Genomic DNA, 18,270 nt, shown 5'->3' with positions numbered 1-18,270 from the left:
GAGTTTAGCTCAAAAGGCATCTCTCCTTGACTCTACCTCCCTCATTCAAAATGGCCGCCACTTTCTCCAACTGTTTAGGGGAGTTTGTTTGCTGAATCTGCTTAATCTGCTAGTGTGTTTTGTCAGAGTTGATGATGGTGTTGTTTGTGGTAGCATAGGCAAGATAAAGGAAATAGTCGTGGTGTGAGGAGCAGTGATGGCTGGCATTAGGGTAGTGACTCTGGGACGCCAGTGATCACTGTCTAGCCTCCTGGAGTTGTCGTGGGACCAACTAGACGAAACACTGGTGAAAGGAGGTTCCCACCTGATGACCCCAAAGACATGTTAGTTATCACTGCTCAGTTAGTTATCACTGCTCATTAGTCTGTATAGCTAAATTAATAGTTATCATAGGACATGTTAAGCTTAGGGAGCTATTCACTGAGTCTGGTCCATTTTCTGTAGCACAAGCTTCTTGTGTTTATCTTAAAAAACTCTGCCACTGAGACCAGTTTCAGGTTACATCCCTGCTTATCCAGAGTCGTATAAAATATTAACCATTTGTGTAAAAATGTTTTCATAATTGCTGAAAGAAAATTGTGAACTCTTGACTAAAAATACAAATCAACCACAAATGATTCATGTTGTCCAACTCTTGACTTGTTTTTCAGCTCCATGTACAAGGTTTTTCAAATCCAAACATGAGATTCTTTAATGCAGCTCTCCTTTAGCGATAATTCTTCTTCCCTTGCAGCTTGGTTGTTTATAACTCAGTGAAATGCGCATAATTTCAAGGCAATATTTGACTTCGACTTTTCCTTTGAAAATGTTGACTAGGATGTTGCAATCGTGCTTCTCTCATTTGAGGCTAAACTTTCGACAAAGTTCAGGAAAAGAGAACACATTACTCCCGTTCTAACATCCCTTGACTGGCAACCTGTGAGTTAAATATTGATTTTACCAATAACATTTAAGGCGCATCACTCTCGCCCTACATCCCCTTTAAGCCGCTGCACAGCCCAAGATCCTCAGACAGACAGTTCTTTGGTTTGTCCCAATAGAATGAAAAGCCTTTTCAGTCCCACATTTTACAATGAAAAACATCTGTAAATCATTTCCTAAATGGACTTTTATTGGACTGAACTTGACCAAGTCACTTTTTTGGTATTTGTCATTTCATCAGGTAAGTATATAAAGAAACGACAAATACATGTTTTCTACCTCCTATTTTTTATTGTTTCACTATTTTTTTAATCACTTTTCTTATAAATTATTTATCATTTATAACAAAAAAAAAAAAAGTTCTATGAAATATAAAGTTATATCATAATTGTCAGCTTCCTGGAGATGCCTGTATAGTTAGTTGAATTTTTCACCATCACAAAATCCCAGCACAACAAAACAACTAAAAAAGTGATATTTTTATGCATTGCACGTCAGCCAGGAATCAATACAAAACAAACAAGATAAAGTGCAGGAGAAAGCAGCTCTTTCTAGACATTTTGTGAGGCTCAAGTTTTTCTGCATGCAGTGGCAGTTATAGCTCTTAATATTCGATTAATTTAACAATTTAAAACAGCACATATTTTTAACTTGTGACCTCCAACAGCTTATTGGCATCTAAAAATGAATGCATCAGTCCTTACCCATCTGAATCAAATGTGCACTGTGAGAGACAGGCCTTGTTATGTCTGTTGTGGTGAACAGAGCACATAAAACTGGTGCCTCCTCTCACCTTTTCTCTTCGTTTGTATTCATGCATTCAGCCCAGGTGAACAATTTTTCCATTTACTTAACTGTCGGGTTGAATAAAGAGAGGTTGCTCCGCTGTACCTTCAGTTCAGATTATTACTGTAAAGCTCATCCGGCTCCAAAATACATACTGCTCTGGGACTTTTCTATCAGCCTTTTCCTGTGCAGGTTTTTTTTTTATGCCACTTTTATTACCTGCATTTTCTGAGCTGCTCGGTACATCAAATTTATCAGGAAGAAACCATTTCTAGATTAAGCTTCCATCCATTCATCCATCCATTAGGTGTACCACATATCCTTTGAGGGTCGTTTATTTAACAAATATATGTTATAAAATTATGTGTATGCAGTGTATTTAGTTTTAATTTAATCCTTACTGACATTGTTGGCTCTGTTGTTGTTTCAGTCCCGCTGTGTTCTCTTTATAGTTTTATTCAGTTTTTAACTTTTGTAATCATGCCTTACACAAAAGGAACCAAAAGTACAAACACATTGTCTGCTTTACACTCTGTTTTAAATACTACAACACTACAACAATCGACAACGAATACTACAAAAATTCTCTTAAATCTTGCAATCAATGGGAAAACACAAACTGCAAAACACACCGGAACAGGGCACCACACACACGCGTGCACACACACACACAAACACACACACTGAAAACACACCAATCAGTCTGATCCTCAGCACTACATATAGACCTAAACGGTAAGCTTTTGTGAGAACTTTGCAAACATGGGAGCAGTGAGAGTGAGAGGAAGGGCAAAGGCAAGAACAAAGAAAACCTTGCAATAGACGGACACATATTTCAGATGACATTAGGGACACTCTGGTGGACCGTGTCATAAATCATTGCCTGACACTGAGGGAGGCTGGGCAGATTATTACAAAAGTTAAAAACTGTATACAATTGTAAAGAAAACAGAGTGGACCTGAGTCAGTAGGGATTACATTACAGTTTTTCACTATTGCAAAAACACAGTTCCTGAAACTAGGGCCCCGTTTGTCAAAGCTCCATACACACAAACCAAAACCATTTACACAAAATACAAAACATCTTACATCTCTTGCAAAAGCAAGCACTACATCAAAAACTAAATAAACTCTTCTAAAAACAATACTTCAGCTTCCAAACTTTACACCCAAACACCAAATACATACTACATCTTTCCACCGCCAACTGCACACGACTGTGCTAAATATACAATATCTCTACTTTTCTAATGATATATGCTGAGTATAAAAACATTATTACTGTATGTTTTTTGACATTTCTCATTTGTAGCATGCTTTAAATATGAACACAAATGCAATGGGGAAACAATATCTCTTTATTCTCAATAGTGAACTGAAGATGACATGAACATACTGTACTGTAAAATACAGTAGGCCTATACAGTTTTGCAACTACTGTCTATCCTGTCTCTGATGTCATCTGTAAGAATTGTCCTATTTCCTCTGACCTGTCCTCTCGCCACTCCCTTTCCTCTTTCTCCTCTTCCTATTTCTCCTCTTGCTCTTCCTCCTCTAACTAGAACACCTCTTCTTCTAATTCTTTCTGCAAAATTGTCCTTCATTGTTGTGCACACCAAAGAGCAGACCTGACTCGTATTTATGGTGATCACGCTCTGATTTCGGTGTGAGCTGATTGTTTACATGTGTCTTCACATGTGCATTCTGAGTTAAGGTAAAACACTGCGTGTATGAAAAGTGCTGCACAAATAAAGTTTGACTGATTGATTGATTGAGATTCCAGCCCAACCTCAGTTGCTACACGGTACCATCCATATTACGGACATTTAGACTGGAGAACAGGCATGTCTTCAACTTTCTACTAGATTGTATCTTTGTAATTGCTGTACATCCTTCTGGATCAATAGAATGTAGTCAAACTATATTAGGCCTGTGCCTTTGCTGTGAAGTACAGTACGTGCAATACAGTTTCAATGTGACTGTGTAACGTACAGACAGTAAAGTGTGTAAAAAAAAGGACCTAACCCATGACATCATGTTCTTGCATTTTCAACAGAACTGCCAGATGACCTCTTCAGGGTGGAAGCCAACATCTGTTCACCCGTGAAAAGGAACTGGCCATTGCTAATCTAGTGCTGGCAAACAGCACCATCCGCTTACATCAACTATGAAAGCAAATCATCACAGATCAAACAATATCCCATAATACTAATAGTATCAGAACATTGACACCGCATCTTGTGTCAACATCAATACACTAAATACTCCACTACACCAATACAATGAAGGAGCTGTACAGGGTTCCACATTGTTAGAGCCAAAGACCTTTGTGATAATGACAGTAGATTGTGGGGTGTTGCCAATGGATACCATCAGACAAAGCAATATGTGACCAAGGGCACTACTGCCCCCATTCTGGGGATGTTGTCTGTGGGGGCATCTGCCAAACTGAGCCAACCCACCCCCGGCTTCATCTTTGTGTGAAAATGTAGACAATGTAATCCTTACACCGGAGTTACTTTAAACCATATTCACCATATGCAGCTGCACAGCCTCCTGAGTCTGTTTTCATTGATGAGGCAGGCTTCAGTCTGGGGAAAACCAGGTGTTGGGGCAGAAATATTATATGACAAAGAGCCATTGTGAATTTCCCTGGGCAGCACGGGGAAAATATCACCTTGTGTGCCATCTGCAGGAGTCCTCCATCACCATGCCGCCCTAGGGACCTACAACACAGCACGTATTATTGCATTTCTTGATGCACTACATAATGTAGTTATATAGGATGGACCAGAGCAGCGCAGGTTTGTTGTTGTCTGGGACTGCTTCACCAACCAAGATAGACAACAAACCAAAACGAGTGTACATCATTATTTCAGTGCTATATCAGTAATACTTGCGCAACCACTCTTCAACCTGGAGCTCATTGATTACTGTGCTGTGCAAAAAACTGCTTGGAAAAGAAGTTGACAGCTAGATGTATTTATAACAACCCCAGCATTAGCAGCAGCACCCCTTAAGCATTCAGTATAGACAATTCTCATGAGAGAATGTCACTCTGGGATTTTACACTCTTTTTTAGCAGTCTTGGACAGAACTTGGATCCCAAACTAGACCCTGAAAGCAGAACCGTCAGAACTATCAAATCGCCCAAATAGGAAGCTTGCCAACAAGAGAGAGGCAGTCAGACCAGAAAAAAAAATCCAGAGGACTAAGATAGACAGGAAACAGGTCATAAACACTAACTGGAACACTTTGGTAACGTACTGTCTGGCAGATAATAACTGTTATCTGGTCCTCTATATATACACCGATGTTGAATGACACGTGCCTGGGAGGACAGGTTCAAGTACAAAGCAGGAGCAGGAAAACTCAGCAGTGGCGGTTGTTGGACAGGTGATGAATGCTGCCAGAGCTTACTCTGAAGTGACTGGAGATGCTGTTACGCAGATTAATCAGATAAAACCAGTGGCAAGAGGGAGGAGATAAGGACAGAGGAACTGTCACCATGACACACCACCTTGAAGGACGTAACCCATCATTCACACTTAATATCTTTATACAGCTTGGTGTACAGCCAGGTTGCATGAAATCAGCATAAATATGTCATCACTGTGTATAAAATCTGTCATTTGACAACACATCGCTGTGCCCAAATTATGTGTCTAAGGTCACGGCTATAAAGAATTGAATATCATTCAATTTAATGGAACCAAAGAGAGGCGACATCTAGTTCTTTTCAACTTGAACTGTGTAATTGGAACGTGATAGCAGGGTTTAGGGCATGAGAACTCACTTTTACAGTCAGTTTTTAGGGAATGACGTGATCCAAGGCTAAACTCAGGTTCTATTCACGAAGTTGTTGAATGAAAGCCTGATCGGTGGTGTTTGTACTCAAAAACCCGGGCTGAGAAGTGGACTTTGAGAAATATTTTTAATGCAGTCTCTCTGGGGTTTGCCCTTTACTTTAATTGAATGTCTCAGCCCCATCACAATGACTGGGGTTGAGTCACACATTAATCTTTAGAAGAACACGCAAGACAAAGGCAAATTGTTATTTTACAGTGGAAATCAAACAGATTCAACAGAATATCTTACAGGAAAGTGGGCTGTAATGATAAGGTGACATTTATAAATCAAAGAAAATTGCAAGCATTTATCCTTGTGCGGCCTTTGAGCAGGACACTATTATTTAAAAATTCATATAATTCCATATTTTGGGATGTAAGTGTTATTTAACACCACATTTTGGGATTTAGTGGTGCTTTATTAAAATCATAGTGTATTAAAGCTGTAATGTGTGTTTTTTTTATTTACACTGCTTTTTAAGAATGACAATTTTTTGATTTGATTTTTTTACAGTGGCCCTGAGAGCTCAACACACTGCAACTTAACAAAGTAGAAAACATCTTCAATTTGACAACACATGCACTGCAAATACATACAACACAGGGCAAAAGTAAATGCTGAACGTAATGTATTAGTAGCCCAGGTAGAGAACAGTCCTAAAGAGTTGTGTAATACACAATCTGAAATTCTGTAATTACAGTACAGTTACTGATCTCTGTTAACTTGGTGGCTTGTTTGCTGTCTCACTGGTGGGTGGTTTCTGTGACCAAAGACTCCTTCATTGTCAATCTCTGTCACCCCATCGATATGTATTTACCCCAACCTGCATCCAACCTTATCCCTAACCCCGGCTAGTCGTCTTCTGAGATTCTTAAACTGATCTCACCCTAACCCCAACTATTCATCACCAACCCATGACCTTACGTAACCCCAGAAAGCGGCGGTACAGAGAAACAGGGGAAACGGTGGACACTATTGTTTCACTGCTGCTCCTTCTGGAGAGCTGTGTGCAGTCACCGAGGGCTGCTTGTCAAACCACAATGTCTCTTCTTCTGCCTTTCTATTTCAATAAGAGTTGAATACAAAAGATGCAACATGTAGGTGTGGAAGATTTGGAAGAGTTTAAAGGCACCTTTAACAGACCTGGGCTGAGTAGTAAGTAAGTAAGTAAGTAAGTAAGTAAAGTCATGTAACTTATTTTTGCTGCCGAGTAATTAGTAAAGCATTACTTTTTCAATGAGTAATGTGTAATAAGAGATTGAAATCCAGATTCAAACAAAGGCCAATTTATGGTTAAAGTCATCACGCCACTGGTCATACCAGACCAAGTGAGGCTGTAGCAGCAGAACCCCTGAGTGTAATTAATTATGCAAGGCTGCGTGTTATTGCAATTTAACTTTTTTATTTGTAGGAGGAATAATGTGTCATTTCTTTTGTCAAAAGAGACACAGTCTTGCTTTAAGACACAATTGCCAAAAAGACTCAAGCACTGTTATCAAATGTATTTCCTAAATTGCAATAACAAGGTATTGTATAATGATTTACATAATGTGTATTTTGTTTTTGTGTTTCCACTATAGGCTGTCAAATATAAATAGATTTAAAACGTCCCTCCATAAGTCATCATATCATTACTGTCCATATATGGTCTACACACACACACACACGCTCACACACTACGCTCAGACACAAGGAGCAACAGCTGCAGCAGCGACAGCAGCAGGTTTTGCTGGATGAAGGAAGCAGAGCGGCAGGTTTCAGCTTTAAACCTCCAGTGTTTTTTTTTTTGTTTTGTTTTGTTTTGTTTTACTTCTGCGTGCGATTAAGTTTGTTTGAGGATTGAAGACACGCATCAGGATGGCAGCAGCTTCGACAGATTCGGGGCAGGGGACCGCTAAAATAACTCCTGAAGTGCTTCAGGAGATGCTCCAGCTCTACAACCTGAGCCGCCAGGAGTTCATCAACACTTACAACATCCAGCCGCTCGTCTACATCCCCGAGTTGCCGTACAGCGCTAAGACCACCTTCGTGATCATGTACGTGGTTATTTTCGTCCTGGCTCTGGCTGGAAATAGTTTGGTCATCTACATAGTTGTGAAGAAACGGGCGATACAAACGGCGACAGATATTTTCATTTGCTCTCTGGCGGTCAGCGACCTGCTCATCACTTTCTTCTGCATACCTTTTACTTTGCTGCAGAACATCTCTTCTGAATGGTTCGGGGGTGAGTTTGAAACCTGAAAACTTACATTTCCTACTTTTTAAGACCATCTCAGGAATAACAATCATCATCGACGTGAAGAAGGATTTGAATTTAGAAAAATTAAGGCAACTGCTGATAGAAGTAAGAACAGTCTTATAGTTGCATTAATTGCACAACGCATCAGTTTAACTGAGCAAATAATTTAAATAATAATTATGCAGGCTATGAAATCAAAGAAGTCCGTCATTTACTCATAGTAAGCAACGGAAGCCAATAAACGCCAAACAAACAAAGCAGTGAAGACAATTAAACCCAGCTAATTATGTCAACCAGAGTGCAAGCACAGCATTGATCCCTTAAAGGAATGATCTTTCAAGGAGAACCCAGGTAGCTGCAGCAGGTGGTAATACCTTCAAATAAATGACAGCTTGAGCACAGGGGGCACAGGAAAAAAAGAAAGAAAAGCAGAGCATTTCTATGTCAGGAGAGGAACAAAGTGAGCTACCCCTGGTTCTAACCTGCCTGCTGTTCATACTGTAAAACTGTAAGACTCCGTACTGTAAGACTGGACTCTGAGGTGAGGACAGGAGGTGGGGTGGAAAATATATATCCACAGGACAAAGATTAATAAATCTATTGATGAGCAGTTTTTTTTAGCTTTTGCAATAGCCAGCAGAAACTTTAAATAATGGAGTGGTTGCTGAGTTTGTGATTCTTATGTCTAACTTTGCCAAGGGTGGAGACTATATATTGCAATAAAATGCAATTATAACCTAATGCAATTCTATGCAGTACTCTTGCAAAAATCTGCAAGTCAGGGGTGTTGATTAAACTATCTGTGCCTCTTATTTGAGGTGCTGGCATCTCACTGTATAATGCATTGTTACTGTTGTGCATTATTGAATTTCATAAAATTTTAAAGGACGCCTGATAATATACAACCACTCTATGAGAAGATAAAAGGCACCGAGAGTCAACAGAAACTGGGCATTATTTGCTTTACAGGTGGAATATAATTGTATGGCTATTAAAGTGGGTTTCATTATATTTATCAGTTTGCAAAATTGTGTTCACACCTGATACCAATAAGGGCGCTTCATAGAAGTGCAGCTGACGACTGACAGTCAGTGTATCATAGCAATAGAAGTCCAGCTTGAAGCATGTGCTCCCATTAAAATACGGTCATAATTAGTTCATGGTGAATCAGGGTCAACCTGGCATGTGGGTCTTACCTACAGTGTACATTTCCATCTGGGTTTCAGCTCTGTGCTTCATTAGCTGTGAAATATGTGTGATCAATGCGTTCAAGTATAATCAGAGATGGTCGTGTTGTCACTCCAATTAAACCCTGCAGGGGAATGAAAAGGATGAGGAAGAGCTTGCCTCCCTTTCCAGTCTCTGACCAAACAATAGGAGTGATGTGAACTTTAATAAATATGTATGTTTTCTGCTGTATCTCAGTACCTCACTGTTTTATCCTTCTGTTTATCCCTGCAGGGGTTCTGGTTTGCAAGACAGTTCCTTTTGTACAGACTACAGCCATAGTGACAGGCATCCTCACAATGACCTGCATTGCCATTGAGAGGTACCAGGGGATTGTCTTTCCCCTGAAAATGAGGAGACAATACTCGTCCAAAAGAGCATACAAGATGCTAGGTATTCCATGTTTGCAAGAGTGGCTCATTATGTAAGAGTGTATGTGTTTGTGTGATCAAGGACACATTTGTTCTGTGAACAAGTTAAAGGCTGCACTGATTCATACAAAGTTACATTTCTAACAGTTACACCACATTTCAGGGTGAGATCCTTTGCAAGCCTCTGTGACCTATAGTTACCCATAACATCCTTCTATGGCAGCTCACAGTGCCCAAAGTTTCTAACTCCAGCTCAAAGTGTCCAAAGCTGACTGGTTGTTCCTACTTCCCGAGACATTAAAGGATCTATCTGTACATTTTTCTATTGCTACTTAGCCAATGTTAGCACTTACAGCTATTTACTTATCAGTCTAGAAGAAATGTTCCGAGTTCAGCATCAAACTAATTGCTTTACTCATCACGAGCTGTATCCAGTGGTGTAAAGCAACTGCAATGTTAACTCTTGTTTCTATCACATCTTTTCTTCCTCTGAAGTTAGCATGCTAACCAGTTATCCCTGTCCCATCCTGTCCTGTCACTTTCCGATAGCGACTCACTGCCGCCTCAAATCTGCCCTGAAGATTATAAACACAACGATGGCCAAAGCTATGCTCCCAGAAAGAAACCACGTTCAGCGGCAAAGAGAACTTAACGAATAAAAGGAAATAAAGTCAGTAGCAGACAACAGATGACAACAATGACAGAAAGTTTTGAATGGAAGTCATCTGTGATGGCTTCGCGACAACCCTCTCTGCTCTGACTGCAACATATACAATCTAGTAACCGCCACAAGTCTAACCACATGTAGTTATGTTTATATAGTGCAGAAGTAGAAATTCTAAATTTCCTAGTTTAAGAAGGAACATATTCTTTTTCTATGGAGGCCCTGATCTGCCACTATAGTGGATATACTGTATCACAAGCCTTAAAGGTCAGCTGACTCATATAGCAGCAGGTCCTTATTAGATAGATAGATAGATAGATAGATAGATAGATAGATAGATAGATAGATAGATAGATAGATAGATAGATAGATAGATAGATAGATTAGCTCATTGTTGATAATAATAAAAAGCAGTTAATAATAAATAAACAATAATAATTAAATGAGTCAACTACCTTTTTTGGCTGAGGTGTTGTATAGCCTGATGGCAGTGGGAAAGAAGGATCTCCTGAACCTCTCTGTCCTGCAGCGCAGTGAGATGAGACGTTCTCTTCTCTGTCTTACCAGAATGTTGTGGAGAGGATGGTGGGTATTGTCCAAGATGGCCTCCATCTTACATTGCATGGATCTTCCACAACAGTCCTGAGTGAGTCCGGACTCATGCCAAGCACAGACCAAGCCTTTTTGACCAGCTTGTCCAGTCTCTTTGTGTTCATGTCGGACATGCTGCTGACCTGAGCTCCCTGAGGAAAAAGAGCCGGCTCTGCTCCTTCCGGTAGATGGCATCTGTGTTCAGGGACCAGTCCAGTTTACTGTCCAGGTGCACAACTAGGTATTTATAAGTGTGCACCCACCTCAATGTCCTTCCCTTAAATATTGACTGGCTGAAGGGTGGGCCTAGACCTCTGAAAGTCAATGACTATATCCTTGGTCTTGGAGGTGTTTAGAAGGAGGCAGTTCTTGTCACTCCATTCACTGAAGGCCATCGTCAGATCCCTGTACTCCTCTTCCTGCCCGTTCCCAATACGCGGCACAATAGCTGTGTCATCTGAGTATTTCTTGATGTGGCAGGACTGTTGTATTTAAAGTCCGCCGTATACAAGGTGAACAGGAATGGAGCCAGAACAGTCACCCGTGGAGCCCCAGTACTGCTCATCACTGTCCCTGAGAGTTACCCAGCTTGACCTACTGTGGTCGTTGTGTCAGGTAATCCAGAATCCAGGATGTGAAGCAGGGATCCACCCCCATCCCTTCAAGCTTGTCTTTAAGAATGTGGGGTTGGATGGTGTTAAATGCACTTGAGAAATCAAAGAACATAACCCTCATGTAACTACCTGGCTCATCCAAGTAAGAAAGGGTCGGTGGAGCATCTACAGGACCACATCATCCACTCCAATATGTTTTTTGTAGGCGAACTGTAGGGGGTGCATGTTTAACCTGTGGCCTCAAAAGGTGGAGAAGAAGCTGTTCCAGGGTCTTGATGATGTGTGATGTGAGGGCCACCAGACTGTAGGAGAGGAGGAGAAGCTGCAGCTGAAGCAGTGGGACAGAGAGCAGGTGAGGCTGTGTCAAATCTGTTGTAGAACAGGTTGAACTCATTGGCTTTGTCCACATCACCTGGTGTTGCCTGGCTTTTCTTCTCTTTATAGCCAGTGATGATCCTCATCCCCTTCCACACCTCTCTGGTGTTGTTGTGCTGCAGCTTGAATATCGACTTCAGCTCATGTTGCACACACCTGAGCTTCTTCTCCCTGTCTCCATCCCTGAAGCCCTCCTTTTTCTGGTTGAGGAGGGTCTTGATGTTACTGGTGATCCAGGGTTAGTTGTTTGGAAAGCAGTGTACAGTCCTTGCTGGTACTACAGTGTCCATACAGAAATGAATGTAGTCCGTTGTACATTCAACCATTCTATCAAGGTCAGGGTCCTTGCTTTTATCATTTTCCTGTGACTTCAACAGTATATTCCAATCTGTGCAATCAAAACAGTCCTTTAAAGACTCACTGGCCTCCAGGGTCCAGTTCCTGAATGAGCGGGTGGTTGCAGCCTGCCTCAGTACACAGGGCTTGTAGGAAGGCTGAAGAAAAACCAGATTATGATCTGATCTGCCAAGTGGTGGTAGAGCTGAAGCTGTGTAGGCCTCCTTGACATTTGCATACAACAGATCACGTGTCTTATTTTCCCTTGTGGGACAGTCAACATACTGAGTGAAGCCAGTGAGGTGAGAGGTGAGATTAACATGGTTAAAATCACCCCGATATTGCAATGACTACATCAGGGTATGGGGTCTGTACTCTCACAACAGTCTCATGAATTACATCACATGCGACTGCAGACTCTGCTAAGTAGATACACTGCCATTAACATATATGTTGGCAGATATGCAAAAAGAAGTGGCAGCACATACATATTGCACAGGCTACAATATATTTATACAATACATGAAGTGCTACTGTTGTTTTTAATCTATAACATCATTATTGGTCTAAAAACTTCTTTCAAGCTCTACTTAAATATGAGTAAAATAGAACCAAATTGTCCGTTTGAAAATTATAAGCTCTTAAATCATTGTTCCTTCATCTGAGATGGTGAGTTTAAACATTTATGTATGTGTATTTGGTAAGTGAAAAGGTTAGGTAATGCTGATATATCAGGTAAGAAAAGACCAAAACACTGAAATTAAGTTTAATTACGTGAATAAGCTTTGGGAAGTGTGGCATGCTGTGGTAAATCAGAGCATTGTGGTCTCACACTGTCGAAGCTGAAATCATAGAAATGTACTGGTGACTTGGCAGATGCTGTATTTGTCAAACTGTATGCCGTGTATTAATAAGAGTTTTATTTTCAGACTCTATATGTTTGTATAACACACCTCTCTGCATCCTGTAGGGCTTGTATGGATTGCCTCAGTGATTGTGGGTTCACCAATGCTGTTTGTGCAACAGTTACAGGTAAGTGGTGCTTTTCAAAGCAACCCATCACAAAATTAATTTCAGTAGCTTCCTTCAGCTGTCACTGCAAAAGCAAAAATCACACTCCTGTTGTGCAAGTCAATATTAGAAAAGCGATTCAGCTCAGAAGAACGGAGAACTGTAAATATCGAGAGTGATTACCATAGACGACTGCATCTTACAGCACTTAAGGAAAATAAAACAGTAATTTGACATATAGCATTTATGAAAACAGGGGAATTCACAGATTGGATGAAACAGAGTGATGCAGAGAGTAATGTTCCCATCCATCTACACAGATACCTTGATACCTGGTAGCAGTTCCAGTGAACACAAGTTCAGGAAGGCTGTTCAGCATCCTATTTTTTACTTTCAGTCCTCCAACCCTGTCCTAAAATGCACCTTAAACTTCAACAGTTTCTGGATGTCATGGACAACACATACTGTAACTGGTGAAAAGAAGAGACTCTCACACTGCGTGGCTGACAACTGCTTAGTAGTCTACCTCACCAGCTAATTTGCATTCTGTATACAATACAGTCGAGCAAAATGCTGTCAATAATGTATAGTGTCACAAAACACTGGTATAGCCAATGCCATTTTTTTTTAATTGATAAGCAGTGAATAAGGCATTGGTACACTGCAATAAGGCTTAGTTTTGGGGATACAGAATAAACCAGGTGATGTCAAAGGAGCACATTAACAGGAACAAGTGGTAACTTTCAAGGCACAGAACTTTTGTTCAGTCATGTTTTTCAGGAAAACACTCGTAATTCCTGAACACCTCACCACCTGAATCAAAAACACAATCAGAAATTAAGGTTTTGTAATACACAAGTGAAACACTTGCTCAATTGGCAACATACTAGCAACTATTAGTTGGTTGTAGATGCAAGTAAAGGGGACAGCATGACCCTCCCATGTGTTATGTCCTCCCCAAGGTAATACACGAGTTAGCACTGACAAGGAGCTTTTTCTTCCTCCCTCTCCCAGGTGAAGTACGACTTCTTGTACGATCATTACCACGTTTGCTGTCAGGAGAGTTGGCGCTCTCTGACTCACAGGCAGGTGTACACCACCTTTATCATGGTGGCCCTTTTCCTGCTCCCTTTGGCAGCCATGCTGTTCCTCTACACGCGTATTGGCATCGAGTTGTGGATCCGCAAGAGGGTGGGCGACTCCTCAGTCCTCAACACCATGAACCACAGGGAGATCAGTAAGATCTCAAGGTAAGTTAGACAGCAGAGTACTAGCAGTACTTGTTCAACGTTTATTTGCTTTAACTGTTCAAGGTAAGACAACTAAAAAGTTAAGTGCAGGTCCTCTGACCCTTGTGTGTAGGTACCTGAATTACCAGTAGGAGTTGCAGCAACAAAAAGCATGATCCCTCACTGGCTTGCCACCGACAGCCACTGCCGTTCAATGCACAACCAAGCCAAAAATACCAGTGGCAGGAATTTCAGAGATATTTTATCTATACGACCAAAAGATATGTTGGTTAGAAAACATATTTAAGTGGTAACAATGCACAAATATAAAATGCGTATAAGCTTAAACCTTTAATTGTTGCCTACCCGTGTTTATATTTAGTAATAAGGCAAGAGGTAAGAAAAAGGAGGTTATGGTTAGGGTAGGGTAAAATCTTTGCCTTTACGGTTAAACTCAAACATAGACACCTTGGACACCTATCCATCCAGTTTGACCTTGTGCTTGCTACATTTTACTTTGCTACTGAATGTAAACATCTGTAGTTTTAGGCTGTTGAAGGTCAGAACTGGAGTTTATCTGGAGCGGACAGGTGACAGACAGATGTCACCACGTTGATGTCGGTCACCAAAGGACGACATAAATTGGAAGCGTCTAGATGCTTTTTAGAAAAGCTGTAATTTCATCACAGGCACATCTAATGACAGCAGTCTCTGCAGTGCAGCCAGTGTGTATTGTACTTATTGTATGTACTGTATTGTCACATTCATCTGCTTTAAAACAAACACACAACATGATTTAGTGACATCACAACTACTTTCAAAGCCGATCACAGTTCAATATGAACTATGAGTGTGATGTCGAAACTGGAAAACATTTAGAAGTTAAACTTAACATATTCATAGATTATGTATTTTTCAATGACGAAGGAGTAAATGTGATTTTAAGAATTTCCAATTTGGTAATTCAACTCTTTTGTGGAAAACCAACATTTTATTATTATTCAAAGCACAGTGTTTTTTATGTCATTAAACTGCTCTATGGTGGCATTTAAGGCTACACAAAGTTGCTTCACAGTAAAAGCCTTCAAGGAGCTGTTGTGTTTGCATTAACACAATGTTAAATTGCCCAGTAATGTAGTCTGGTAACTTGGTGCTTCGTTGAGATATAGTAGGGAAACAAGGCGGAGAATCACAATTGGTTTGTTGTTTCTTTGTTTGAAACAACAAGCAGAGTGGGAATTGGATTTGATAAGCTCAACAATAACCAACGCTTGTCACCAGAACATAAAAATTAGTTGTTTCGAGCTGTGTCTAGAAAAAAAAAAAAAAAGTTTCATTTTTTTTCTGCCGTTGACACACATATTAGAGGAAACACATGGCTGTTTTCTCACTCCCCAGGCCAACAGTGGGACTCAGGACAGGAGTACATGGGTACTGGCCTCTCCAAATTGGGTAAAACAAGGGAAAATTGGTTGCAGTCCATTCAGGTGTGTGATTGCCAGAGTCCTCATATTTTTCCTACTGACTCACAGCTGTAGCTCATTGGCACACTTTAATGAAAGAATGCCATCGTTAGCGTTGCTAGTTATATCTGTTCTTTTCCTGCTGTAACAATTAACCATGTCTGCAGTAGAAAAGACAGATCTGTTTTCTTTACTTTTTCTTTTGACCTTCCACAGGAAAAAGAAAAGAGCCGTTAAAATGATGATCACCATCGTTCTGTTATTCACCATCTGCTGGGCACCATTCCACACAGTCCACATGCTGTTTGAGTATTGTAAGTATTGCAGGAGTCCATATGAATTTTAATGGGAAACGGAAATAGCTCAAGTCTTCGTGTAGTTCATCGGTTTCACTATGACCCTCTGTCTGTGTGTAATTGCCCAGATGACCTGGAAAACAAATATGACGGAGTCACGGTAAACATGATCATCGCCATCGTTCAGGCCATCGGGTTCTTCAACAGCTTCAACAATCCCATAGTGTATGCCTTCATGAACGAGAACTTCAAGAAGAGCTGCGTCTCCACCCTTTCACACTGCATCAGAAAACCGAACCAGCAGGGCGGTGCTGCGGTGGCGCCCAAACTGAGCGTGCAGTTCATCAAACCCCAAAGCAGAGAAGCCTTCCTGGACGCAGATGAAGGCAATAGCTCGAAGCAACACTCAGCAGAGAAAGGCCCTTCAAGTTCGTCGCATGGAGAAAGCTCCCTGGAAATAATAGGAGAAAAAATCTCCACCATCCAAACAGAGCTCGCTGCAAACAGCTCCACGCAAGTCAAATGAGAAGGAAGTGGCTCATAGTTCAAGCTGTTTAGCTGTTGGACTCGACCTTCCTGTTTGCTGTCAGTCACTGGTAAATGACAGTAAAAGCTGTAGGTGCATCCGATGTGAAATGTTGTGTCTCACAGTTGCGGTTCAAACAAAAAACCAACAGCTTGAAAACATATCTGAGGTGCCAGAGAGTGTTTTTCTTTTCATCCTGGTCAGGAGTACAGCAGGGAAGGAAACGAAGGAATTCCAAAAAAAAGAGTCAGTTTTCCTGTGAAGACTGCAATGGGTGCTATCAGGACACAGCGGTCAGCAGTGATACACCACCTCTGGATCGAGAAATCGTTTCCGTTGACATGTCTCTGACATCTGCAAGTTCCTCAGCCTCCCTCAGGGAGCAGTTAATGATGATGTCAGAGGGAAACGTTACACTGCGGTATTATGGTGGGAACTGCTTAGATATGACAACAAAGAGGACATTAGACATTACACAGCCACGCTTTTAGCAGCAAAAGAAAAGCAAATGTCAGCTATACAGCATGGAACTCAGTTCAGGTTAATGCAATGATTTATTCTGAAATCCTTTGGAGATCAGACATCACCTCTTTGTAAAACTCCAATCTGATAATCACGAAAACCCTCGTTGTTAGGAGAGCAAATCCTGCTTTGCACTTTTCTTTCAGTTAAACAGTTTTATTATTTCATGTAATGTGTGGAAAACTATTTTAACTTTATACTGCCAAACCGAGTAGTTAGATCAACAGACAGCCATGCAAGCACAGCCCTTTTACAGTTTTTTTTTTTTTTTTTTTTTTTTTTTTTTTAAAGGGACAAGCTGAAATAGAGGACTTCATGCCTCAATCTTTGAAACAGAGTTAAATGTTCAGCCTTTTTTTTAGACCAAACCCAATCACATACAAAACACGTCATTCATTATTTTGATGCTAGAGTGAATCAGATTCACTCGACTGTACCCTAAATTAGTGAAGCTTTTTGATGTTAGATATGAGACACGGTTTAACATGACTCTGGTTTATACATTCATTTAGTCATGACAAAATGAATCAAAGCCACTTTTAGAGAATTTGTAGGTCTGAACCTTTAAATGTGCCCCACCACCCCCACACACACAGGACAAAATTGGTTTTACAACTAATGTGTTTGCTTAATGTTGCTGTGGGATATTTTTGTAATGTCGATGTCTAAATGCAGCTTAAGTGAATGTTATCATCTCTTTGGTGTATATTTAATGTCAGTTCCACGTTCTGTAATGATATGTTCGGTACCAACAGCTTGGCTTTTATTCACAGTTCTGTGCAGACTTTGAAGATGTTGCATTGAAAATGAAATTGTCATTAATTAAAAAAAAAAATATATTTTTAATGCAGCTCTATTCTCTGCTTGTGTCACACAAGTATTATCCTTTAACGACTGTGTCAGTGGCATTTCTTAGAGATTCTTTCTCACATGCAAAAACAGGATTTTTTTGCCAATGTGGTCACAATCTTTTTTATTTTAAATTTTACATCAAATAAAAAGATCTATTACAACTTGGTTCTTTTATAGTTTAATAAGAAAATGTTAGCTAGTAGTAAATTCCAACATCTGGCTGCCACATCGGCTGTGGGACATGAGACCTATTTAAGAACAGATAACAGTGGTTTGGCAAAACTGCTAATGCACTATTCCAATTACTCAGCAGAAAATGTACCGAAAATGTACCAAAACTGCCACAAAACGTTCACGTTGCAGAGAGATGCACTGGGTAAGAGCTGTGTCAGTGTCTA

At 40.5% G+C, this 18,270-nt stretch overlaps 1 protein-coding gene across 1 annotated transcript; it reads left to right on the top strand.

Moving 5' to 3' along the window:
• The first annotated feature begins 7,255 nt into the window (after positions 1-7,255).
• On the top strand, positions 7,256-18,037 carry qrfprb (pyroglutamylated RFamide peptide receptor b). The gene is made up of 6 exons (XM_023413381.2): positions 7,256-7,780; positions 9,257-9,415; positions 12,944-13,005; positions 13,999-14,234; positions 15,893-15,990; positions 16,101-18,037. Exons 1-6 carry the CDS (start codon positions 7,414-7,416, stop codon positions 16,496-16,498), a joined length of 1,320 nt encoding a protein of 439 aa, XP_023269149.1. The 5' UTR covers positions 7,256-7,413; the 3' UTR covers positions 16,499-18,037.
• Positions 18,038-18,270: the final 233 nt, after the last annotated feature.

This window comes from Seriola lalandi, unplaced genomic scaffold, assembly GCF_002814215.2.
Source record: "Seriola lalandi dorsalis isolate HSWRI2012SDOR001 ecotype SW California unplaced genomic scaffold, Sedor1 jcf7180002054516, whole genome shotgun sequence".
Lineage (NCBI taxonomy): Eukaryota > Metazoa > Chordata > Actinopteri > Carangiformes > Carangidae > Seriola > Seriola lalandi.
This window is presented reverse-complemented; position numbering and strand designations above follow the sequence as displayed.